Raw genomic sequence first — 22,628 nt, forward strand, 5'->3', positions numbered from 1 at the left:
GACGTGCGCTGCTATCTTCCCCACCCTTTGCACAACACACTGATACACGGCTGCCTGGAAAAGAAGCGAGAAATCATGGATTCGTGTCGCAGCAGCAGATCTTCGTAGAAATGCTCTTCAGTCGCCATAAACGGTAAGTCGACCGAGCATATTTCATCTTGTTATAGCGTGCGCTTAAACGTGTAAAGGCAGGCCTTCGCGTATACGCTCTGATCGTCAAGGAAGATTGATGTGTGCTGTGCCGCTTCATACGAGTTTGTTTCAGCGATATTTAAAGCCATGGGCTTGACGCCTTCACAAAATGGCTTGGCATGACGTCTCACATGCAGTACCCGAAGCACATGTGAATGCTGTTCACCGGCAGCAGCGTAATTATATTTTGTATTTCCCCGTAATACGACGTTGGCGCTGTGGCTACCTAAATAAATACAGATTTGGCAATTTAAATGGGTTCCCTAGTCGTTCTGCCAAAATAACTTTTGGTTTCCGTTACAATAAATCCACGCATTAACTCGCTGAAGTTAAACGACAGACCGGTAAAACGTATTCCTAACTTTTTTTTACGAGAACAGGCTGCCAGTCCAAACAAAATAGATGTTGTAAACGCGCGCATTTCAGTGGACTATTTCACTCTAGAAACGCGCGCGCCTAAAGCTGAAGCCACCTGGCTGGAATTCATCTTGTACCCATTTGCTTAACAGAGCCACAGATTAGCTGAATCACGTGTAAAAGAATCTTCGACACAGCCGCCGCCGGTGATGGTTATTCTGGGACGAAGTTTAACCAAGCAATAGGAGACACGTGCTTAAAGAAGGAGTTATTTACAAAATTCATTTACCTAGAAAGTCAGCGGCCAGCCATTAGTAACCCTGAACAATACCACGGAAAATTTGTGTGACAGTGAAAGCAAAACTACGTAGGCAAAGGGTGCACAAATAAGAGCGCTTCTGAATGAAGTTACGCAATATTTACAACAGCAAAATAGGACAAAAGACCTAAATGAATGTTAAATTTGATTTTTTTTGCTCTTCTCTTCCGCATATGGGCAAGTGCGAAACCGCCGCACGTGGAAGCTACGCTGATTCCAGTATGTTTTCCGATAAATTCAAAGCGCTGTCAAACTACAATGTACTGTAGCACATAATCAAAGGCAGCCGGACTATACATTGCGCAGCAACACATGCGCCGAAACTCCACCCCGCAACTTTTCATTCATCGCAGAGAATTTTGTGCGCGAGTGTTGTGTTTTCACTCTGGAAAAGTGAAGAACCAACTGTTTCCCTAGTATCGTACAACTGACAGCAACTTCACTTTCAGTTATCTGTATGTGCCAAGCAGCTGCCTATCGATCCGAACACGCTGCGTCTGAAAATGTCGTCACTTTCATGTTTCGAGAACGTACTTTCCATAGAGTTTCCTACAATAATTACTAGAGAGAACTCTTGCGCTGGAGCTGTTCAGCCACCATGGGAATGATGGCACGTTTTCGTGCATGTGGATTCAGACGTTCTTGTGGCTTTGTTTATTACGCTTTACATGTATTCAGTGTCGTAAAGTTCAGGGGAATCTACACTTATCAAAGTGCAGAAGACGCTGCAAACACGCACAATCTCTACTAATGCAACGGATCAGCTTGTCGAAGTGGCCAAACCGAAACGCGCCAAGCGTGTCAAGGTACTAGCTTGCTCGTGAAAAATTCATACGGTAGTTTTATGTCGTTTGTCCACGCATGCGCTCGTGGCGGACAAGAAGAAATTATAGCGTCCGTCGCACAGTCATTTCACTACCGGGCTAGAAGCGCTGTATTCGACTCCTGCCCTTGGACAATTTTAACAATGTTCATTTAATTATTTATTACGCAGTACTGTGTTGCCCATGAAGAGTTTACAAAGTCCCTAAGCCGTTTGAAGATAGAAGGACAATGTTTAGGCAAAACCATGTACTTTTCATAATTCTCATGTCGGCTGAACCGCCCCGCTTGCAGCTCCCGTAGACATACCGCCAGTTGGCTCGAGTAATTATTGTATGAAACTACGTTTCCTTAAGGCGCGGAAAACATTTCATGCAGCAAGTATTTAGCAAACGAAAAAGCTGCAAAGGGAATCTCTCCGGATTGTTTACAGCTACGAGCAGTAAACAGAACTAAACAACGGAACAAAGAGAGGGACACAGACCAGATTCCAGAGAGCGTCTGTGTCCCTCTCTTCGGTATGTTCTTTATCGCTGTTTACAGCTAGTAATCATGAACCAACCAGCCCAAATGCGTAGTCTTCTGTCTACAGTTTCCAAATTTTCACTTCTCTGAATATAAAATCGAGAAGTTTAATAAGTATTAAAAATCATGAGCCATTCCACCCTGTGATGGTGGATGACCAGCGAAACATTGTAGAACACAACAAAGAGGTGACAGAGAATTTTGAACAAAGGTGCGAACACATTTATTGTCTTGATCGGTGGTCATTGTTACGAAAGGTGAACACACACACTTATTTTTATACATCCGCATTCATTCGAGTTTTTATTTCGCGATATATTGAGCCAAAGAATTTGAGACCGAATCACCGCACCGAATGGCAGTGCGCCAGGGCCGGTCAGCGCCGTTGCAGAGGGAGGGGCAGTATGCGAATGCTTATATGATGATCGGCATCGGAGCCAGCTGTGGAAGAAAACGACCACGATGGCCCGAGCGGTATATTGAGCCAAAGAATTATTTGAGACCGAAATTACCACACCGAATGGCATTGGGCCAGCGTCGGTCAGCACCTTTGCAGAGGAAGGAGCAGTATGCGAATGCTTGCATAATGATCGGCATCGGAAGCAGCTGTGGAAGAAAACGACGACGAAGGCCCGAGAGGTATTTTCAGCCAAAGAATCCAAATCACCGCACCGAAGGGCAGTGGGCCAGCGCCGATAAGCGCCTTTGCAGAGGGAGGGGCAGTATGGGAATGCTGGCATGATGATCGGCATCGGAGCCAGCTGTGGAAGAAAACGACGACGAAGGCCTGAGAGGTATATTGAGCCAAAGAATTTCAGACCGAAATCACCACACCGAATGGCATTGAGCCGGCGCCGGTCAGCGCCTTTGCAGAGGAAGGGGCAGTATGGGAATGCTTGCATGATGATCGGCATCGGCGCCAGCTGTGGAAGAAAATGACGACGAAGGCCCGAGCGGTATATTGAGCCAAATAACTTGAGACCGAAATCCCCGCACCGAATAGCAGTGGGCCAGCGCCGATCAGCGCCTTTGCAGAGGGAGGGACAGTATGGGAATGCTTGCATGATGATCGGCATCGGAGCCAGCTGTGGAAGAAAACGATGACGAAGGCCCGAGCGGTTTATTGAGCCAAAGAATTTGAGACCGAAATCACCACACAGAATGGCAGTGGGCAAGCGCCGATCAGCGCCTTTGCAGAGGGAGGGGCAGTATTAGAATGCTGGCATGATGATCGGCATCGGAGCCAGCTGTGGAAGAAACCGACGACGAAGGCCCGAGTGGTATAATGAGCCAAAGATTTTGAGACCAGAATCATCGCACCGAATGGCAGTGGGCCAGCGCCGATCAGCGCCTTTCATAGGAATGCTTGCATGATGATCGGCATCGCAGCCAGCTGTGGAAGAAAACGACGACGAAGGCCCGAGCGGTATATTGAGCCAAAGAATTTGTGACAGAAATCAGCAGACCGACTGGAAGTGATCCAGCGCCGGTCAGCGCTTTTGCAGAGGGAGGGGCACTATCAGAATGCTGGCATGATGATTGGCATCGGTGCCAGCTGTGGAAGAAAACGACGACGAAGGCCCGAGAGGTATATTGAGCCAAACAATTTGAGACCCAAATCACCGCACCGAAGGGCAGTGGGCCAGTGCCGATCAGCGCCTTTGCAGAAGAAGGGGCAGTATGGGAATTCTGGCATGATGATCGGCATCGGAGCCAGCTGTGCAAGAAAACGACGACGAAGGCCCGAGAGCTATATTCAGCCAAAAAATTTTAGACAGAAATCACCACACCGAATGGCATTGAGCCGGCGCCGGTCAGCGCCTTTGCAGAGGAAGGGGCAGTATGGGAATGCTTGCATGATGATCGGCATCGGCGCCAGCTGCGGAAGAAAATGACGACGAAGGCCCGAGCGGTATATTGAGCCAAATACCTTGAGACCGAAATCCCCGCACCGAATAGCAGTGGGCCAGCGCCGATCAGCGCCTTTGCAGAGGGAGGGACAGTATGGGAATGCTTGCATGATGATCGGCATCGGAGCCAGTTGCGGAAGAAAACGGTGACGAAGGCCCGAGCGGTTTATTGAGCCAAAGAATTTGAGACCGAAATCACCACACCGAATGGCAGTGGGAAAGCGCCGATCTGCGCCTTTGCAGAGGGAGGGGCAGTATTAGAATGCTGGCATGATGATCGGCATCGGAGCCAGCTGTGGAAGAAACCGACGACGAAGGTCCGAGTGGTATAATGAGCCAAAGATGTTGAGACCAGAATCATCGCACCGAATGGCAGTGGGCCAGTGCCGATCAGCGCCTTTGCAGAAGGAGGGGCAGTATGGGAATTCTGGCATGATGATCGGCATCGGCGCCAGCTGTGGAAGAAAATGACGACGAAGGCCCGAGCGGTATATTGAGCCAAAGAATTTGAGACCGAAATCACCGCACCGAATGGCAGAGGGCCAGCGCCGGCCAGCGCCTTTGCAGAAGGAGGGGTAGTATGGGAATGCTGGCATGATGATCGGCATCGGAGCCAGCTGTGGAAGAAACCAACGACGAAGGCCCGAGGGATTTAAAGAGTCAAAGACTTTGAGACCGAAATCACCGCACCGAGTGGCATTGGGCCAGCTGCGTTCAGCACCTTTGCAGAAGGAGGTGCAGTATGGGAATGCTGGCATGATGATCGGCGTCGAATCCAGCTGTGGAAGAAAACAACGACAAAGGCCCGAGTGGTATATTGAGCCAAAGAATTTGAGACAGAATTCAGCAGACCGACTGGAAGTAGGCCAGCGCCGGTCATCGCTTTTGCAGAGGGAGGAGCACTATGAGAATGCTGGCATGATGATTGGCATCGGTGCCAGCTGTGGAAGAAAACGACGACGAAGGCCCGAGTGGTATATTGAGCCAAAGAACTTGAGACCGAAATCACCGCACCGAAGGGCAGTGGGCCAGTGCCGATCAGCGCATTTGCAGAGGGAGGGACAGTATGCGAATGCTGACATCATGATCGGCATCAGTGCCAGCTGTGGAAGAAATGGACGACGAAGGCCCGAGTGGTATATTGAGCCAAAGAATTTGAGACCCAAATGACCGCACCGAATGGCAGCGGACCAACGCCGATCAGTGCTTTTGCAGACAGAGGGGCAGTATGGGAATGCTGGCATGATGATCTACATCGGAGCCAGCTGCGGAAGAAAACGACGACGAAGGCCCAAGCGGTATATTGAGCCAAAGAATTTGAGACAGAAATCAGCACACCGACTGGCAGTGGGCAGCGCCGATCAGCGCCTTTGCACAGGGAGGGGCAGTATGCGAATGCTGTCATGATGATCGGCATCGGTACGAGGTGTGGAAGAAAACGACTACGAAGGCCCGAGAGGTATATTGAGCCAAAGAATTTGAGACCGAAATCACCGCACCGAATGGCAGTGGGCCAGCGCCAATCAGCGCGTTTGCAGAGGGAGGGGCAATATGGGAATGCTGGCATGATGATCGGCATCGGGGCCAGATGTGGAAGGAAACGACGACGAAGGCCCGAGCGATATATTGAGCCAAAGAATTTGAGACCGAAATCACCGCACCGAATGGCAGTGGCCCAGCGCCAATCAGCGCCCTTGCAGAGGGAAGGACAATATGGGAATGCTGGCATGATGATCGGCATCGGAGCCAGTTGTGGAAAGAAACGACGACGAAGGCCCGAGCGGTATATTGAGCCAAAAATTTGAGGCAGAAATCACCGCACCGATTGGCTGTGGGCCAGCGCCAATCTGCGCCCTTGCAGAGGGAAGGACAGTATGGGAATGCTGGCATGATGATCGGCATCGGTGCCAGCTGTGGAAGAAAACGACGACGAAGGCCCGAGAGATATATTGAGCAAACAATTTGAGACCCGAATCACCGCACCGAAGGGCAGTGGGCCAGTGCCGATCAGCGCCTTTGCAGAGGGAGGGGCAGTATGGGAATTCTGGCATGATGATCGGCATCGGAGCCAGCTGTGGAAGAAAACGACGACGAAGGCCCGAGAGGTATATTCAGCTAAAGAATTTGAGACAGAAATCACCACACCAAATGGCATTGGGCCGGCGCCGGTCAGCGCCTTTGCAGAGGGAGGGGCAGTACTGGAATGCTTGCATGATGATGGGCATTGGCGCCAGCTGTGGAAGAAAATGACGACGAAGGCCCGAGCGGTATATTGAGCCAAAAAATTTCAGACCGAAATAACCGCACGGAATGGCAGTGGCCCAGCGCCGATCAGCGCCTTTGCAGAGGGAGGGGTAGTATGGGAATGCTGGCATGATGATCGGCAGCGTAGCCAGCTGTGGAAGAAACCGACGACGAAGGCCCGAGTGGTATAATGAGCCATAGAATTCGAGACTGAAATCAGCACACCGACTGGTAGTGGGCCAGCGCCGGTCAGCGCATTTGCAGAGGGAGGGGCAGTATTGGAATGCTGGGATGATGATCGGCATCGGTGCCAGCTGCGGAAGAAAACGACGACGAAGGCCCGAGCGGTATATTGAGCCAAAGAATTTGAGACCCAAATCACCGCAGTGAATGGCAGCGGGCCAGCGCCGGTCATCGCTTTTGCAGAGGGAGGGGCAGTATGAGAATGCTGCCATGATGATTGGCATCTGTGCCAGCTGTGGAAGAAAACGACGACGAAGGCCCGAGTGGTATATTGAGCCAAAGAATTTGAGACCCAAATCACCGCACCGAATGGCAGCGGGCCAGCGCCGATCAGCGCCTTTGGAGAGGGAGGGACAGTATGCGGATGCTGGCATGATGATCGGCATCCGAGCCAGCTGTGGAAGAAAACGACGACGAAGGCCCGAGTGGTATATTGAGCCAAAGAATTTGAGACCGAAATGACCGCACCGAATGGCAGTTGGCCAGCGCCGATCAGCCCCTTTGCAGAGGGAAGGACCGTATGAGAATGCTGTCACAGCTGGCATCGGTGCCTGCTGTGGAAGAAAAGGATGACGAAGGCCCGAGCGGTACATTGAGCCAAAGAATTTGAGACCGAAATCACCGCAGCAAATGGCAGTGGGCCAGCGGCGCCTTTGCAGAGGGAGGGGCAGTATGGGAATGCTGGCGATGATCGGCATCGGCGCCTGCTGTGGAAGACGACGCTGAAGGCGCGAGCGGCGCCCCCTGAAGGCGCAACCCGGATTTCAAGCAAACAACCGCATTTCCAAAAGTAAGTCCTGGAACCATTACACCTTTCCAGATACCTAGGAGTACCTCGTACCTATTGTATTTCTCGTCCCCTTTACATCTATTGCCTTCATTTATACGTATACGAAGATATTTGTATTCTTTTACCCAAGGTATTTTCTGGCCCCCTATTGCCACTGTCGGTTCACTCATTTCATTGAATACCATAACACGTGATTTTCTAACGCTAAATTTCAAACCTAAATTAACAGAAACACAATGTCGTCCGCATAATATAAACATGGAAGCTGCTGCTCTACTACTGTAGCCGCCTGTTTGTATGAGAGATTGAACCCGATATTACTTCCTCCAGCCCATATTACTACACCAGCCCATGTCCTCGTTTATATAAATTTGTCCCCGCTCCTCATCCCTTCCCATTCAACGCAAACGGTATTTTCTAGGTAAATCTTTCTCAATAGCTGTAGACAATCCTCGCCTAAGTCTTGCCCTTCCAGAATATCCCCACATAATGTTGCGGTCTAATTTGTCATACGCTCCTGTAACGTCTACAAAGGCCACATATAACGGTCTGCTTTCTACTCGATATTTCAATACATTGAGTAAGAAATACGTTATCATCGAAGAGCCTACCTATTCTGAAGCCATTATGAAGTTATCCAATATGTCATTATTCTCTGCCTATGCTTGCAGCTTTGATTGCCTGGATTGTTAACCTGTACATTGCCGATGTAATCGCCGACAATCTGTGGGGGTGAATGCTTTCTTTCTTCCCCTTACCTTTATAAATTAAATGCATTCTACATTGTCGCCAACTGTATGGTATTTGACTATATTTTATGATTTCTTTTACTGCTTTCATAAGAGCTTCCTTACTTTTTGGTCCTAGTTCATTGATCAGCCTTACGGGAACCTCGTCTATTCCTGTGGCTTTGCGCTTGGCAACGTCCTCTTCGGATTTCTTCCAGTGGAAACTTGTCAGCAGCAGCTCCTTTTCCATCTGGGTCTAATTTATGCTCTTTTTTTAACTACAACGTCGTCATTGGCATGGAAAGATACGGCTGTTATTTTTCGGGCGTAATTTATTGCCGTGTCCCCTTCCAGTTTGTTTCCGTCTTCATCTATTATATGTTGTTTTATTGTTCCAGACTTCCTGCCTAATAATTTTATGTGGTTCCAATATATTCTAGATGCGGCCTTCTTTTTCTCACGTATTTTCGACAACCAACGTTCACTTCCACCTTTTATATTTGCTTGCACCAGCATTTGAACCATATACTTTTTCTCTCGGTATATTTCCCATTTACTGGCCACTTCATCCGGCGGCCACGGCGCCTTCCTTGATCGCCTGTACTATCAGAATTTTTACTGTCGTTCGGTGATCGCTTCTCATATCTCCCAGTTCCACAAGCTTTTTGGTTTCTTTTGTCCGTTCCAACGAATATGTTGTTTCTCTTTCAGTATTTGTGTCATTATTACACTTAGAAACTCACTATACTCCCGCTCTTCACTTGGCCATTTGCAAAGTTCTTCCTCGACTCTTGTGACTATATTTATCTGTTCAGCGTTCAAATTTGGACTGGCCATTTTGCACTTCTTGCTCCTTTTCCCAGCTACATATCCAATTTTTTAAATGCGTTTATGTCCACTCCTTATGCTACTATACACTTCTTTGTCTATGACTATTTTTCTCTACTTCAGTCAAACAGTAGTAAATGGTCCATTGCCGGTTTCCCACTTCCCACGTTATCATCGCTTCACACTTAGGCCCTGTATTCACGATGAGGAGGTTACGTTGCTCACAAAGGTCTAGCATTGACTTCCCGTTGTAGTCTGTATAGCCATCTAGATCCTGTTTGTGGACATTCATCTCACCTAATATCATAATTTCGTCATCATTCGAGAAACCCTTAATATCAGCACTTATTCATTCCACTAACTCTTGATTCTTTTCTGTGTAACTATTTCCGGTCCACAAATACGTTACACGCAGCCAAGTTTTTTTTTTCACGCATTGTACCTGAAAACCAAAGATGCTCTTGACATTTTGAATTTACTCTTTTCCATTTGGCTCCCTGATGGACGAGCATTCCGACTGCCCGTTCCTTTCTTTTCGACTTAGTTCCGTTGCGCCCTTCCCAAACATAACTCTCAATCACTGGCGGCTCTTCCGAGTCTCTAAGGTGCGTTTCTGCAACCGCATGCACCCCCTATTTGTTCTCTATTTAACTGCTCCTCAATCTCTGCCAATTTTTCCTTTCTTCTGCGGCCCTGCATGTTGATGTAGCCTATTGCAGGGCGAGCCCTCTTTCTTGTTTTGCTACTTTTTCTATTATTGACGGCGATGCTATGCTGAGGTTCCCCTAGGCGAGCTTCTTCCTTAATACCTACTCTGGCCTCCTGAGCGCCCGTGGGCCACCCCAAAAAAGCAACAGCGCGACCATCAAGTCGCCAGCCAACTTCTCGTCGAAGCCTGTAATTGAAGTGGATTCCGTCTAGTTAAAAACCACCACACCTTTTCACTTCCCTGTTTAGTTCGACAACCTCGAAACCTTTCTCTCGGTTCATTTTCCATATCGCCTCATTAGCAGTCACTACAGCTCTTTGTACGTGACTGTCACGTAAAGGCACCTACGGCACGCGGAGGCAGCGCTGCATCTACCCCTGGCGGTTGCCGGGTTGTCCAACTCGCTATAATTCACAAACAATGCAACACCTTCATGACGTCACTGATGTAGTCAGGAGGTAGAGAGAGAAGGTGCGCAGCAGGGAGGATGAGTGCTGCCGCTGAAGCCCTCCTTTCCCACTTCGCATGCAAGCGGGATGTCTTCGCACTCTCTTATAGGTCCGCTGGCCGGGCGGCGACATCAGCCAAATCGCGGAGCAGAACCCGCTAAAGTGTGCTGTCTTTACGAAGCGTTTTCTTCTTGAAGCGAAGCTGTGTATGCGAACCCTGTGCCGTCGTTGTCGGACTTCGCTAAGAATGGGCCACGTGACCTAGGGGGAGAGGAAAAAGAGCTCAAAAGGGGAAAAGGGGTTGGTGTGATCCTTTTTCTCCTGTTAGAATGCTATCTTAAGGGCAACCAGCGCCAGCAGCAGCGCCGTAACACACATCCCAGAGAGCGGTGGACACAGTTTTCAGTAGCACATGCTGTAATTTCCTGTCAGCGATTTCACCGATCATCTCGAGACACGCTTTTCACGGCTCCTCACGTTACAGAGGACCGACGTGCTAGTACGTAGCAGCGCGTGCGCTTGATGTAACGCGCATGACCATGGACAGAACTTGGCTGGGCGTATTAGGCTATGCAAACGTTGATACAGGCGCGCGCCCGCTGTCGTTAAATATGTTGTGCCATCTTTGTAGCCTCCCTGCCGGACGGTGTCAGCCTGTATTAGTTGCACACTAAAACTGTCGCAGCGCCTCCTGGCCTGCGCTGGTTCCCCATACGCGAATCTCATACGGTTGTCATATGGTGCATTTTCGGTGATCGAGCCAGATCGACATCGAATTTATCGACGATTGATTACACCCTGCCGTGAAAGAAACAAATATCATGCTGGCGGTTTGCGACCAACGAACAGTGCCCAGCGATTGAAACGCGAGACTAAGATCGCGTGGCTGCCGGCACTTCTTGTGCTAGCAAGTGCCGGCAGCCACGTCAATCGTCGAACCAATCCAGCCAATCCACCAAACCGTGCTCTCATTACTGGCGCGCAAAAAACGTGCAGATTAACTTGCACGTGAAAAAAAAAGTATGGCAAAACATAGAGCCCTCACGCGCAAAAAAACAAGCAATGAAAGTGAGATACCCGCAAAAGAAGAGTGTTCCTAAAGCACGGTCACCACGTGAAACACGAAAAAGCGAAAAGGACGTGAAAGAATGGGGAAACACAACATTTAGAATATAGACTGGTTGCGAAGTTTTACTTGCATAGTGTAACGCTCGCTGTAACTAACACAGCTTCGCTGTTCGATCATCTTCATGGACTAGAATAGGCGGTGACATTTTTTTGCTGCGTTTACGTTGCAAGCTTCTGCTCAATTTTTAAACTACTGGGACATCGCTCGTACCCACCAGCACCAAGCAATTTTAATGAGAAATTTTTATATAGCAAACAGTCCTTAACTCCCAGTATTCGCTGTTAAAATGTTACATTTTGTGGGAGTAGCCGCTTTGAAATTCCTAACTATTGGTTAATTTTAGGGCTAAGTTTCAACTAGTCCATAAATATAGTGGGGGGCTAGAAAAACAAAACTTCTGACACTATCATTCGTTGATTTTGTTCGTGTATTGTGAAGTCGATCAACTAAAGCTGGCCAATTTCTCAGTCAGCCAAAACTCAACACAAGCAAAAGTAGAAGATATTGTTTTCATTTACGCATTTCCTACTGGAAAAAGACTGTCCTTCACGCAGTGCGAAAGTGTCAGTCTGAAGAAATAAGTTTCATTCACAGCTGAAATTTGTACATAAGTGAACGTGAGTTTTATAGCGGGGTTTTATGTGCATGAAGAAGCAGACGCAGCGCAAGGCGCGAGCCAATCACAGGCATCCCCTCCCTCCAGAGGAGTTCAAGCTAGTTCAAGCCCGGCTGTCAGGTTTGCGATGCAGCATTTGGTTCGTTCTGCCGAAGAGCAGGCTGTGTTGGAGGAACGGCAGCGTGAGCTGGCCGAACGTCGTTCGTTCGTTTGAAAAATACGCGGCGTTTAAAATATAAAACATAAGAGCACATGCTTGTGCACGGTCAACCTAAGGCAACCACGAAACATCTAAGCGGCAGGCGCTATGAAATATTTTTGATACACTGGCATCGTTCTCACGCATATAAAGTCTAGTAGGCTTGAAATTACTATATGTCTACGCTAGCCTTCCTGCATGAGGCAGATGGCGCTGCTCAGCACAGCAATCCCTGTGGTTTGTGAACCAGCATGATACATGTTGTTACCAAGAGTTGGAAAGAAATGGTTTTATTTACAGGAGATGGACGATGATCGTAGCGTGATCGTAGCGCAGCCCGCCCTCTCAAACTCCTCGTTCTGTTCTCCCTTCTTGTCCGCGCCTTTCGTATCCGTTACATTTCCCCGCAAGCAGACGAAGCCCGTGGCGCGAGTCAGGATGAACAAGCAGGGTAGAAAGGCTTCAGGCGAGCAATATGAGTCAGCTGCGTTCTGCTTGATCGCCGACCATTGCACAGGAGGCGAGCTATGACGTGAGTTTGCTCAGGCGGTCCACAACTACAAATGGGTCTGAATATTGTGACAAAATCTTTTGGCACAATCCACGCTTGCGTTGCGGTGTCCGAAGAAGGACCAAGTCGCCTTTCTACAACGATACTTCTACGTCAAGGTCGTCGCATCGCTCTTTCGAACAACTTTGCGAGGCAAGAGTACGAAGACAAGCTATTCGACGGGCTTCTTCGGCGAGACACAAAGTCTTAGATACGGAATCGTCACTCTGCAGTACGAAGGGTAAGAAAGTGTCCAGAGGGCTGCACGGTAAGCTTGCATACAGGAGATGAAATGGGCTATAGTTCGTGGTTTCGGGTATCGCTGTGGTGTATGCGTAAGTGATCAATGGAAGCACGCCGTCCCAGTTCTTAGGATTGGAGCAGACGTACATGGCAAGCATTTCAGTCACCTTTCTGTTCGTCCTTTCAACCAGGCCATTGGTCTGTGGATGATACGGCGTGGAATGACGGAATTGTGAAGTGCACAAACAAAGTAACTCTTCAATGGCATCAGCAGTGAACTGGCGACCATGGATGATGACACGTGGTGGGCTATGACGAAGGCCCACGGAACGCAGCAAGAAGACCGCCACGCAAGCAGCGGTGGAAGACGGTATGGCTGCTGTTTCTGCATACCGTGTAAGATGGTCTACGCAGACAATTATCCAACGGTTATTGTTGTTTGATAACGGGAATGGACCCAAAAGGTCAATGCCTACTTGCTCGAACGGCATACTGGGCGGTGTCAATGGCCGAAGGGGACCCGGGGCTGCGGAGGTCGGTCGCTTGTGACGTTGGCACGTTTCGCAACACGCGACATAACGCTTGGTTGTTTCGTACATCTTGGGCCAGTAAAAGCGCTCCTTGGTGCAGTGCAGCGTTCGTACGAAGCCGAAATGGCCGGATGTCACATCATCATGCATGGCGCGTAGAACGGCGGAGCGGAGACTCTCGGGGACAACAAGCGGAAAACGCGCTCCATGCCTGAATTATTTATTCTTTAGAGCAATTTATCACCGACAGTAAAGCGACCGCTGCCTTTAGAAGTACGGGCGGCGACAAAAAGCGGATCCAGGGTAACATCATTCCGTTGTTCTCGCTGAAAGTCTGCCGCGTCAGGGAACGTAGAAGTAACCGCAGCGAGAGCGTCGTCAAAATTCTCAGCATCGCACTCGGTAGTCGCAAGAGGAATCCGAGAGAGGCAGTCTGCGCCAGCATGACGACGGCCACTCTTGTACGATACCACAAAGTCGTATTCCTGGAGGCGCAGCCCCCAACGCGCGAGGCGACCAGAGGGATCACGCAAACCGACCAGCCAGCATTAAGAATGACGGTCGGTGATAATCTTGAATGGTGGACCGTCAAGATAACACCGAAACTTTTGTACGGCGAAAACGGCTGCCAGGCATTCCTGTTCCGTAACCGTATAATTGCGTTCAGATTTGTTCAGGAAACGGCTGGCATATGCGACAAGTTCTGCGCCACTGTGACGTTGTACAAGCACCGCTCCTATCGCGTTTCCACTAGCATCAGTGTGAACTTCAGTCGGGCAAGATGGATCGAAGTGACGCAAGAGGGGTGCTGACGTTAGTACAAACTTCAGTTGAGAGAATGATGCGTCACACTCTGGTGTCCAATTGAAGGATACATTTTGTCGCAAAATACTTGTGAACGGGTAAACAATGTCGGCAAACCGGGGAGCAAAACGACGAAAATACGAACATAGGCCAACGAATGAGCGGAGTTCTCGTGCTGACTGCGGTGGTTTGAAGGAAGTCACCGCTTCAGTCTTACGAGGATCGGGTCTGACGCCATCCTTGTCGACTAAGTGTCCCATGACCAGTGTTTGACGTTCGCCGAACCGGCACTTTTATCAGTTTAGAACCAGTCCAGCTTTCTCAATGCAGTCGAGAACGAGTCTGAGGCGTTGGTTATGTTCTTCAAACGTGCGGCCAAAGATTATAACATCATCGAGGTAATTAACACATGCATATCTCCGACTTTAGACCACGTAGTACTGTGCCCATGAATCTTTCAAAGGCGGCAGGAGCATTGTAAAGGCCAAAAGGCATAACATTAAATTCGAATACGCCATCTAGAGTCACGAAAGTGGTCTCTTCCTTGTCGGCAGGGTCCATAGGTATTTGCCAGTACCCCGATCGCAAATAAAGTGTTGAGAAGTAAGAAGCAGCGTGTAAGCAATCAATGACGTCATCGATTCGCGGTAGTGGATAGACATCCTTCTTCGTCACTGCGTTTAGATGCCTGTAATCCACGCAGAATCTCCAGGAGCCATCTTTTTTTTTGGACCAGGATTACTGGCGTTGCCCATGGACTAGACGACTCTTGAACGACACCTTTGTTCATCATCTCCTTGACTTGCTCTGCAATAACTTTGCGCTCGGACGATGACACTCGGTAAGGCTTCTGACGGATGGGATGTGCTGAGCCGGTATCTATTCTGTGACGAGCGTGGGAACGACGGTAAATGTAGGGGTGCATCTCCATGCGTGAAGTCGAATGCAGCCTCATGTCTGGCAAGGACCTGTACCAGTGCTTGCCGTTCCGAGCCTTGCTGATCATGCCGAGCATTAGCTCTTCAGAATGGCGATTATCGCAAGGAGAGCAAGCTGTAGAAACGTCCGTAGTTAGTGCCGCTATTGAGCTACATGCGGCTTTATCGAAGAGAGCGATTTTCATACCGTGAGGAAGGACAACCGGCGTGGCGGAACAGTTCAGCGCCCACAATGTGGCGACTCCTTTCGTCATGCACACGACAGAGCAGGGCACAAGTATATCTTTTTTAGCACAGTCTATGCGGAGAGGCCTAACTACAAGGTCAACACAATCAGCATCCACAGTAGTTGCAGAAACACGAACGGGCGTCAGGCACCACGATGGTGCAATCATTTCATCAAGAGCACTGAGAGTGTCTGCGTCCCTGTTTTCACCACCCAAGCTTTGTTTGGACTGTGCTGATATAAATAACTTGTTGAATGATATTTCGCCACAACCACAGTCCACGGAAGCCCCACACTGTTCAAGAAAATCGATACCAAGAATAACATCGTGCGAACAACGAGAAAGAACAAGGAATTCCGACACAAACATTTTCCCAGCGAAATAAACGCTCAGAGCAATAACACCAAGGGGATGAAGCCACTCGCCGCCTACTCCACGAAAGGTAATACCATCGTTCCAAGAAAACATAACTTTGTGGCCTAGATGGTTTCTGAAAGCGAGGCTCATGACAGACACAGTCGCCCCAGTATCAACTAACGCCACGGTCGGTATTGCGTCAATCGAGACATTCACTTTGTTTTTGAGCATCACAACAGGCAAAGGTATTTCTTGCGAAGACCGTCCGGCGACCACATTCCACTGGCCGCGGATGCTAGTTTCCCGGCGGCGGTGAGGAAGAACGGCGCCAAGGGGACGGAGAGCGACCGGGACGGTTATTTGGTGGCGTCACACTCCGCTCAGATGCTGGCCAATCACTGCGTCTGGGCTCGTATGCGAAGTGGTCCATTGGAAGCAAATCGGTCGTCCGCAAGTCATATGAATTACGGGTTCCGGGTGGCGAGATCATCGGTGGTTTCCTACATGATTGATGGCCTTGGCGACAATACCGAGCTATATAGCCTGTGGAACCGCAGTTGTAGCACACGGGAGGGTTGCGGTTCACAGCGTCTTCCTCGAAACGAATGTTAGGCGGCTGCTGGCAGCGAGAAAGTTCGTTGTCATGTGGATAACGTGTCTCTGCTGCTTGCTGAAATCCGTTATATCGTTCATAAGTCACGTCATGCTAGTAGGGTCGGTACTGTCCTTGTCGCGGCCTGACAGAAGTCACAGGGCCTCGGGGGTAAAATCGCGGTGGCTGCTCTCGTTGTAGCCGAGCGTCATAAGTAGGGCCTCTGTCGTAGAGACGTGGCTGCTGTCGGGGCACGAGTTCATAATCCTCAGTGCCCCTTGCTGCAGGATACGGGGAGAAGGATGCCACGTTTGGCTCGAAATCTGGTGGTAGGCGGAAGCTATGAGTGCCTGGATGCGTCACGTGCGCGTGCAGGCTCAGCTCTTCCCGAACTATTTGTCGGATCATTGATGCAAGATCAAGGGGCTGGTTGCTGTCCGCGCTTGCAACTGTCGTCACATTGGCTAGCCTGCCAAACTTCGGCGTGATGCGCCTCGTCATTTGTTGCTCGAAAGTGTGACAATGCCGAATGATCTCGGCGACGGAAGCCAGGTTGTCTTTTGCGATGAGGAAATTGTAAACATCCTCGGCAATTCCTTTTAGGATGTGCCCGACATTGTCTTCCTCGGACATTCCAGAGTCCATCATCCTACACGGTTTTATTACTGCCTCAATGTAGGTCGTGCAGGTTTCGCCTGGCACTTGCGCACGTTGTAGTAGCGTCTGCTCTGCCTTTTTCGTCGCGGAGTCGCCGAATCGCTCTTTGATTTCCGAAACAAATCTTCCCCATGTTGGGAACGTTTCCTCGTGATTGTCGAACCACAACAACGCAGTATCCGTTAGAAAGAACACGACGTTCGAAAGCTGAGAAGCGCTGTTCCACTTATTGGCGGCACTCACCCGGTTATAATGGATGAGCCATTCCTCGACGTCTTCGTCTGATCTTCCGGCGAAGGGACACACATCTCTCAGTTGCAGAACAGAACTTGTGGGCGCAGCAATTGGAATGGGCCATTGTTCGTCTGCGTCGTGGGACATATTGAACTCCGGTGGATTCGGTGGGAGTCCAGCAAGGTGACGGCTCCGTCGAAGAACTTGTGGTTCAGCCTCCGTCTTCGGGTGTCGATTACCCCGAACCTCCACCACAACTGTTACGAAGAGTTGGAAAGAAATGATTTTATTTACAGGAGATGGACGATGATCGTAGCGTGATCGTAGCGGAGCCCGGCCTCTCAAACTCCTTGTTCTCTTGGTCTTCCCTTCTCTCTTCTTGTCTGTGCCTTTGGTATTGGTTACAATATATAAGCTGTGTGCTTCGGCATTGCCTTTTTGGCCAGTATACAGACATAAAATATGAGAGGTATCGCATAAAAAGAATGCGATGGCTATTTTTGAGGACAAAATTTCCGTAATACGTGTGAGTGCGTCGTAGATAACGGAACGAACACAAAAAAAAACATTCGGTTATCATCCTCTTTCTCGAAAAAGGAAGAAAAAACGGGCTAATGTCACAGTACGACCTCGCATAGTCATGCCGCACAACGTTCATTATTATAACCGCTGATTACGTATGCTTGGACCATGCGCTATATAGAACAAAGATATTTCATATTAATAAAACTTAGATTCATTATGTCAAACTGATGTAATATTCTTAGACTTCTCAAAGGCATTCGATCGTGTTCCCCATCTACGACTAAGCTGCAAACTCTCTTTTCTCAGCCTACACCCGCAAATTCTAGCCTGGATTAAATGCTTCCTCACCGACCGCCTTCAGTACACCGTTATATGTGGATGTTCTTCAGCCTCAAGCAAGGTATTTTCTGGAGTTCCACAAGGATCAGTCCTTGTTTGTTGTTTGTTTGTTTGTTTATTTATACTGTCAATCCAAGGATGGACCATTACAGGAGTGAATAGAAATACAACAAAAAAGATAAACATCGGTACATGTAGAACAAAGAACGATACAATAGCAGTCTCTGTAAAAAGTGACATGAGGTGATCAAAGACAAAACACTCACAATATGCGCATCAGAAACAAATGCTATGATGCAGTCATATCCGGAAAAATAAGATTCTCGAAACCAACAGTAAAAGCACTGACAGAGGAACATGTGACAAGTGGATTGGGTAATTCATTCCGTTCTTTGATCGCCTAGCAAAGAAACTATACTGGAATATATCATTCCGTGTAACTGGCGGGTGTATGTATAAACTGTGCTTGTGTCTGGAGCGTTGATCTGGTGAAATTATACAGAAATCAGTGAAATTAAGTTTAACCTGGTGATGAACAATTAGGTATCAAAATTTCAGTCGGTCAAACTTAGTCCTTAGTTCTAAAGCGGAGAGGTTTGCACGTCTGCATAGTTCAGTAGGAGAGTGCACGCGCTCATACTTATTAAATATGAATCGGTAGGCGAGTCGTTGAATTGTGTCCGATTTATGTCGGTTGGTTACAGTGTGTGGGTCCCATACAATGTTAGCGTATTCAATAATTGGCCTTACTAATACCCTATATGCCAAGCTTTTCGCTTCAGGAGTTGCGCTGTACAGTCTTCGCCTGAGACCCCATGAGACTTTATTTGTCCTGCTACACACCTGATTGATATGCGCATTCCATCTCAAATCTCGAGTAAATATTAGTCCTAGATATTTATATTATGTTACTCTTATTAGTTCCTGTGGACCTATGCTGTATTTGTACCGCAAAGTGACTTTCTTTCTTGTTGTGGTCATACAAACTGATTTTACTGGGTTCAGTGACATTTGCCATTCATTACACCATTTTAATATGCTTTGTAAATTTTTGGTAAGTTCTAACTGGTCACTTAAAGATTCGATCCTATTGTAAATCACGCAGTCGTCTGCAAACAACCTTAGTGCAACAGTTATATCAGAAGGCACATCATTAATAAATATAAGAAATAAAAGAGGACTCAGGAGCCTTGGGGTACTCTAGACAAAACTGGTTTGGGCATGGATTTAATTTTATTTATTTCAGCATACTGCTCACGAGACTGAAGGTAGGATTTAAGCCACTTAGTAATATTTGGATTTCTAAATATTTCATTCATTTTTAAGAGGAGTTCAGGATGTGACACTTTGTCGAACGCTTTGGCGAAGTAAAAGAAAATTAGGTCGACCTGTCCTCGGCAATTTAATGTTTGTGAAAGATCGTGAACGGCTTGAACAAGCTGCGTTATTGTAGACGACCTCTTGCGAAAACCATGTTCTGCCGGTGATAATAACTTGTATGCTTCCAGGTAATTTGACAGATGTTTACAAACTACATGCTCAAGTAGTTTGGAGTAGGTACTCGTAAGAGAAATAGGCCTGTAGTTTCCTACCTCAGTTGTTCTCCCACTTTTCTGAACTGGAATTATTTTAGCTTGCTTCCAGGTTGTAGGAAATGTTCCCTGGGTGAGCGAAGATTGAAAGATTATGGTAAGATATTTAGCAACCCACGGAGCATACCTATATAGGAACTCATTCGGGATGCTGTCGGGGCCCGGGGATTTCTTAATGTTAATGCGCAGATGAAGGTTCAGGACTCCTGCCTCGTTGATGAGAAGGTCAGATGTTGAAGGGCGGTCAGAGGTGTCATGAAAGTGCAGAAGTGTGCCATCATCATTGGTGAACACGGAGGAAAAAAAGGAATTAAAATTTTCTGTACGTTCTTGATTAATCCTTTCATCCTCGTCTTTGTGTTGTTTTTTAGAAGGGTTCACATATCTCCAAAACTTACTAGGTGCGTTATGAAGGAAATTTTTCATTGTTACATTAAAGAATCTCTCCTTGGATTCCTTGATCAGACGGTTTAAGTCGAGCCTCATGTTATGAAGCAAAGTCTTGCTTTGGGCGCTAGGATCTCGAGAACAAGCTTTTCGTTTCCTCTTTATCCTCCGTTTGACATGTACTATTTCCCTTGTAATTCATGGGTTATTTCGTTTACATTTCTTTTACGCCTATAGGGATAAATCGCGTAATGCAATGCATCGTAACCTTGGAAAAAAAGTCCCAGAGCTCGTCAGTGCCAGCATTGGATTCATAAACAGACATAAAGTTATCAAACGACCTTTCAAGGTAATCCAAGACACTTACATCATCAGCAGCTTGAAAGTTAAGATATTGGATGCTTGAATCCTGGTGCAAAGGGTACGATGACATGTTCAAGGACAGAATAACCGTCTGGTGGTCAGATAGCGCTTCATCAACAAGACAGTCAATCACATGCGGTGTCAAAGCATTTGAGATTAATATAAGATCAAGTACAGATGACCTTGTTGCACACAGCCTACTATATTGGTTAACAAGCTGGGTTAAATTGTACGAATGTAATAAGTCCAAAAACAGCTCAGATGATGTAACATTGTGTCACCAGCTACATATGAATCCCAATCAATAGTCGGGAGATTAAAATCACCTAGTAACAGCATGCTATCTTGCTCTTTCACATGTGTTTCCATGAATTCTCTTAGCAGCATAATGTGTTCTACTGGGGAGTTCGGAGGCCTGTATACCGTTCCAATGAATAAATACTGTGCGATTATTCAATTTTGTAGTAATCCATACAGCCTCAATATTTCCTGGTACTTCTTAAGTGGAAAATATGGTATTTCGTTTCACCAAAACGGCCACGCCTCCGCCTCTTCCATCTCTATCCCTCCTAACCAGCGAATATTCGGGTAGTGCGATTTCGCTATCGAGTATATTTTTATGCAACCAGGTTTCAGTGACTACAGCAATGTCAGGGCCGTGATAAATAACTAGAGCTTCAAGCGCATGCGCTTTGTTTATCAGGCTTCTTGCATTTACGTTGATTATATTGAAACCAGCATGTTGGCCCTGCATGCATCAATTATCACTTGCTCCTGTATCAGTTCGCAGTTTGCACCTTTCATCACGTTCTTCATTCCAGCTCTACAGCGTATTGTTTACTTTTAATTTATCAAAAAGCAGCTTTACCTTCTTTCCTGCCTTCTTCTCCTCACTTTCCGAGGCCCATAGCTTTTTTCTTATTCCCTGTACTCTTTTAGAGAAATCTTCGCTTACGCTGTAAACCGTGTCTTTCAGTTTTGTGCAGTTCTGCAAAACTTTCATTTTATCCCTATAGTCTGCCACCTTCAGGATGACTGGTCGAGTTCTACCAGAAATCTTCTTGCATCCTTGGTCCCCTTCTCTTTGTCATCTATATTAATAACCTCCCTTGTGGTATTTCATCATCTATACGCCCCTTCGCGGACGACTGTGTCCTTTATCGTCGAATTTCTAGTGAGTCTGACCAGGCCTTTCTTCAGAACGACCTGCTTTTAATAGATAACAGGTGTAGCAAATGGTTGATGCAGCTTATAATTTCTAAACGCAAATTTATTCGAATTTCCCGCAAGCAAACTAACATCACCCATGAGTACTCGTTACGCACAGTCAACATCTCGCAAGTACAAACGTATCGCTACCTCGGTATCCTAATCGCTAGCAATCTAAACTGGTCGGAACACATCACGAAACTGATCGCCGACAGCTCTAAAACACTAGGCGTCATCAGAAGAACATTATCGTTGTCACCCCCTTCCGTCCGTAAACTGGCATACGAAACTTTTGTTCGAACAAAACTTGAATACGCTTCCGCGATTTGGTGTCCACATCAAACATATCTAATCAATGCAGTAGAATCGGTCCAGAACCGTGCTGCTCGATTCATATCTTCAAAATATGACTAAAAAACTAGTACCAGTAGTATTAAGTCATCGCTCAATTTACCCACATTAGTCTATCGACGCAAGATAGCAAGTCTATGCTTATTCCAGAAGTTGTACTACCATTTTCAACATCTGCGCGAATTACTTCTTCTACCACCAGCACGTTCGTCATGACGCCTGTTCAATTCACTCAGTTTACAGTGCCTGTATGGATCAACTTCTGCCTTCAATAAATCATTTTTACCCACAGCAATCCAGGAATGGAATGCACTCCCAGATGCAATTGCCAGGGAGCATGATCCTTAAGGATTTAAAGAGCGGTTGCTTTCACATTTTGGAAACTACAATTGAACGATTTCTCTTTTCATTCCAAGTGTTGCATTTGAAGTCGCCTGTACTCCTATTTTGTTTTACTGCATTACTTAACCTGCGTAATTTCAATTCATTCTTTTTGTAACATCTTTGACTTACGTATGTCTATGATGACTCCCCCCTCCCCTTATGTAATACCCTGTAAGGGTCCTTAAGGGTCCAATAAATGATGATGATGATATCTGTAACCCAGCGCCTACCACTGCTTAGAACGCTCGCGCAGTTCGTAAACAGTTGCTTTGCTGGACAAGCTTAA

At 47.4% G+C, this 22,628-nt stretch overlaps 1 protein-coding gene across 2 annotated transcripts in view; it reads left to right on the plus strand.

Moving 5' to 3' along the window:
• Nucleotides 1-23: 23 nt before the first annotated feature.
• Nucleotides 24-22,628, plus strand: part of LOC126523677 (uncharacterized) — a 170,252-nt gene continuing 147,647 nt past the window's right edge. For both annotated transcript variants that reach the window (XM_050172281.3, XM_055066834.2), the window contains exon 1: nt 24-133. In XM_050172281.3, coding sequence (XP_050028238.2) covers nt 111-133 — 23 coding nt within the window. In that variant the 5' untranslated portion in view covers nt 24-110. The remainder of the gene's footprint in view (nt 134-22,628) is intronic.

The sequence above is a fragment of the Dermacentor andersoni genome, chromosome 6, assembly GCF_023375885.2.
Source record: "Dermacentor andersoni chromosome 6, qqDerAnde1_hic_scaffold, whole genome shotgun sequence".
Taxonomy (NCBI): domain Eukaryota; kingdom Metazoa; phylum Arthropoda; class Arachnida; order Ixodida; family Ixodidae; genus Dermacentor; species Dermacentor andersoni.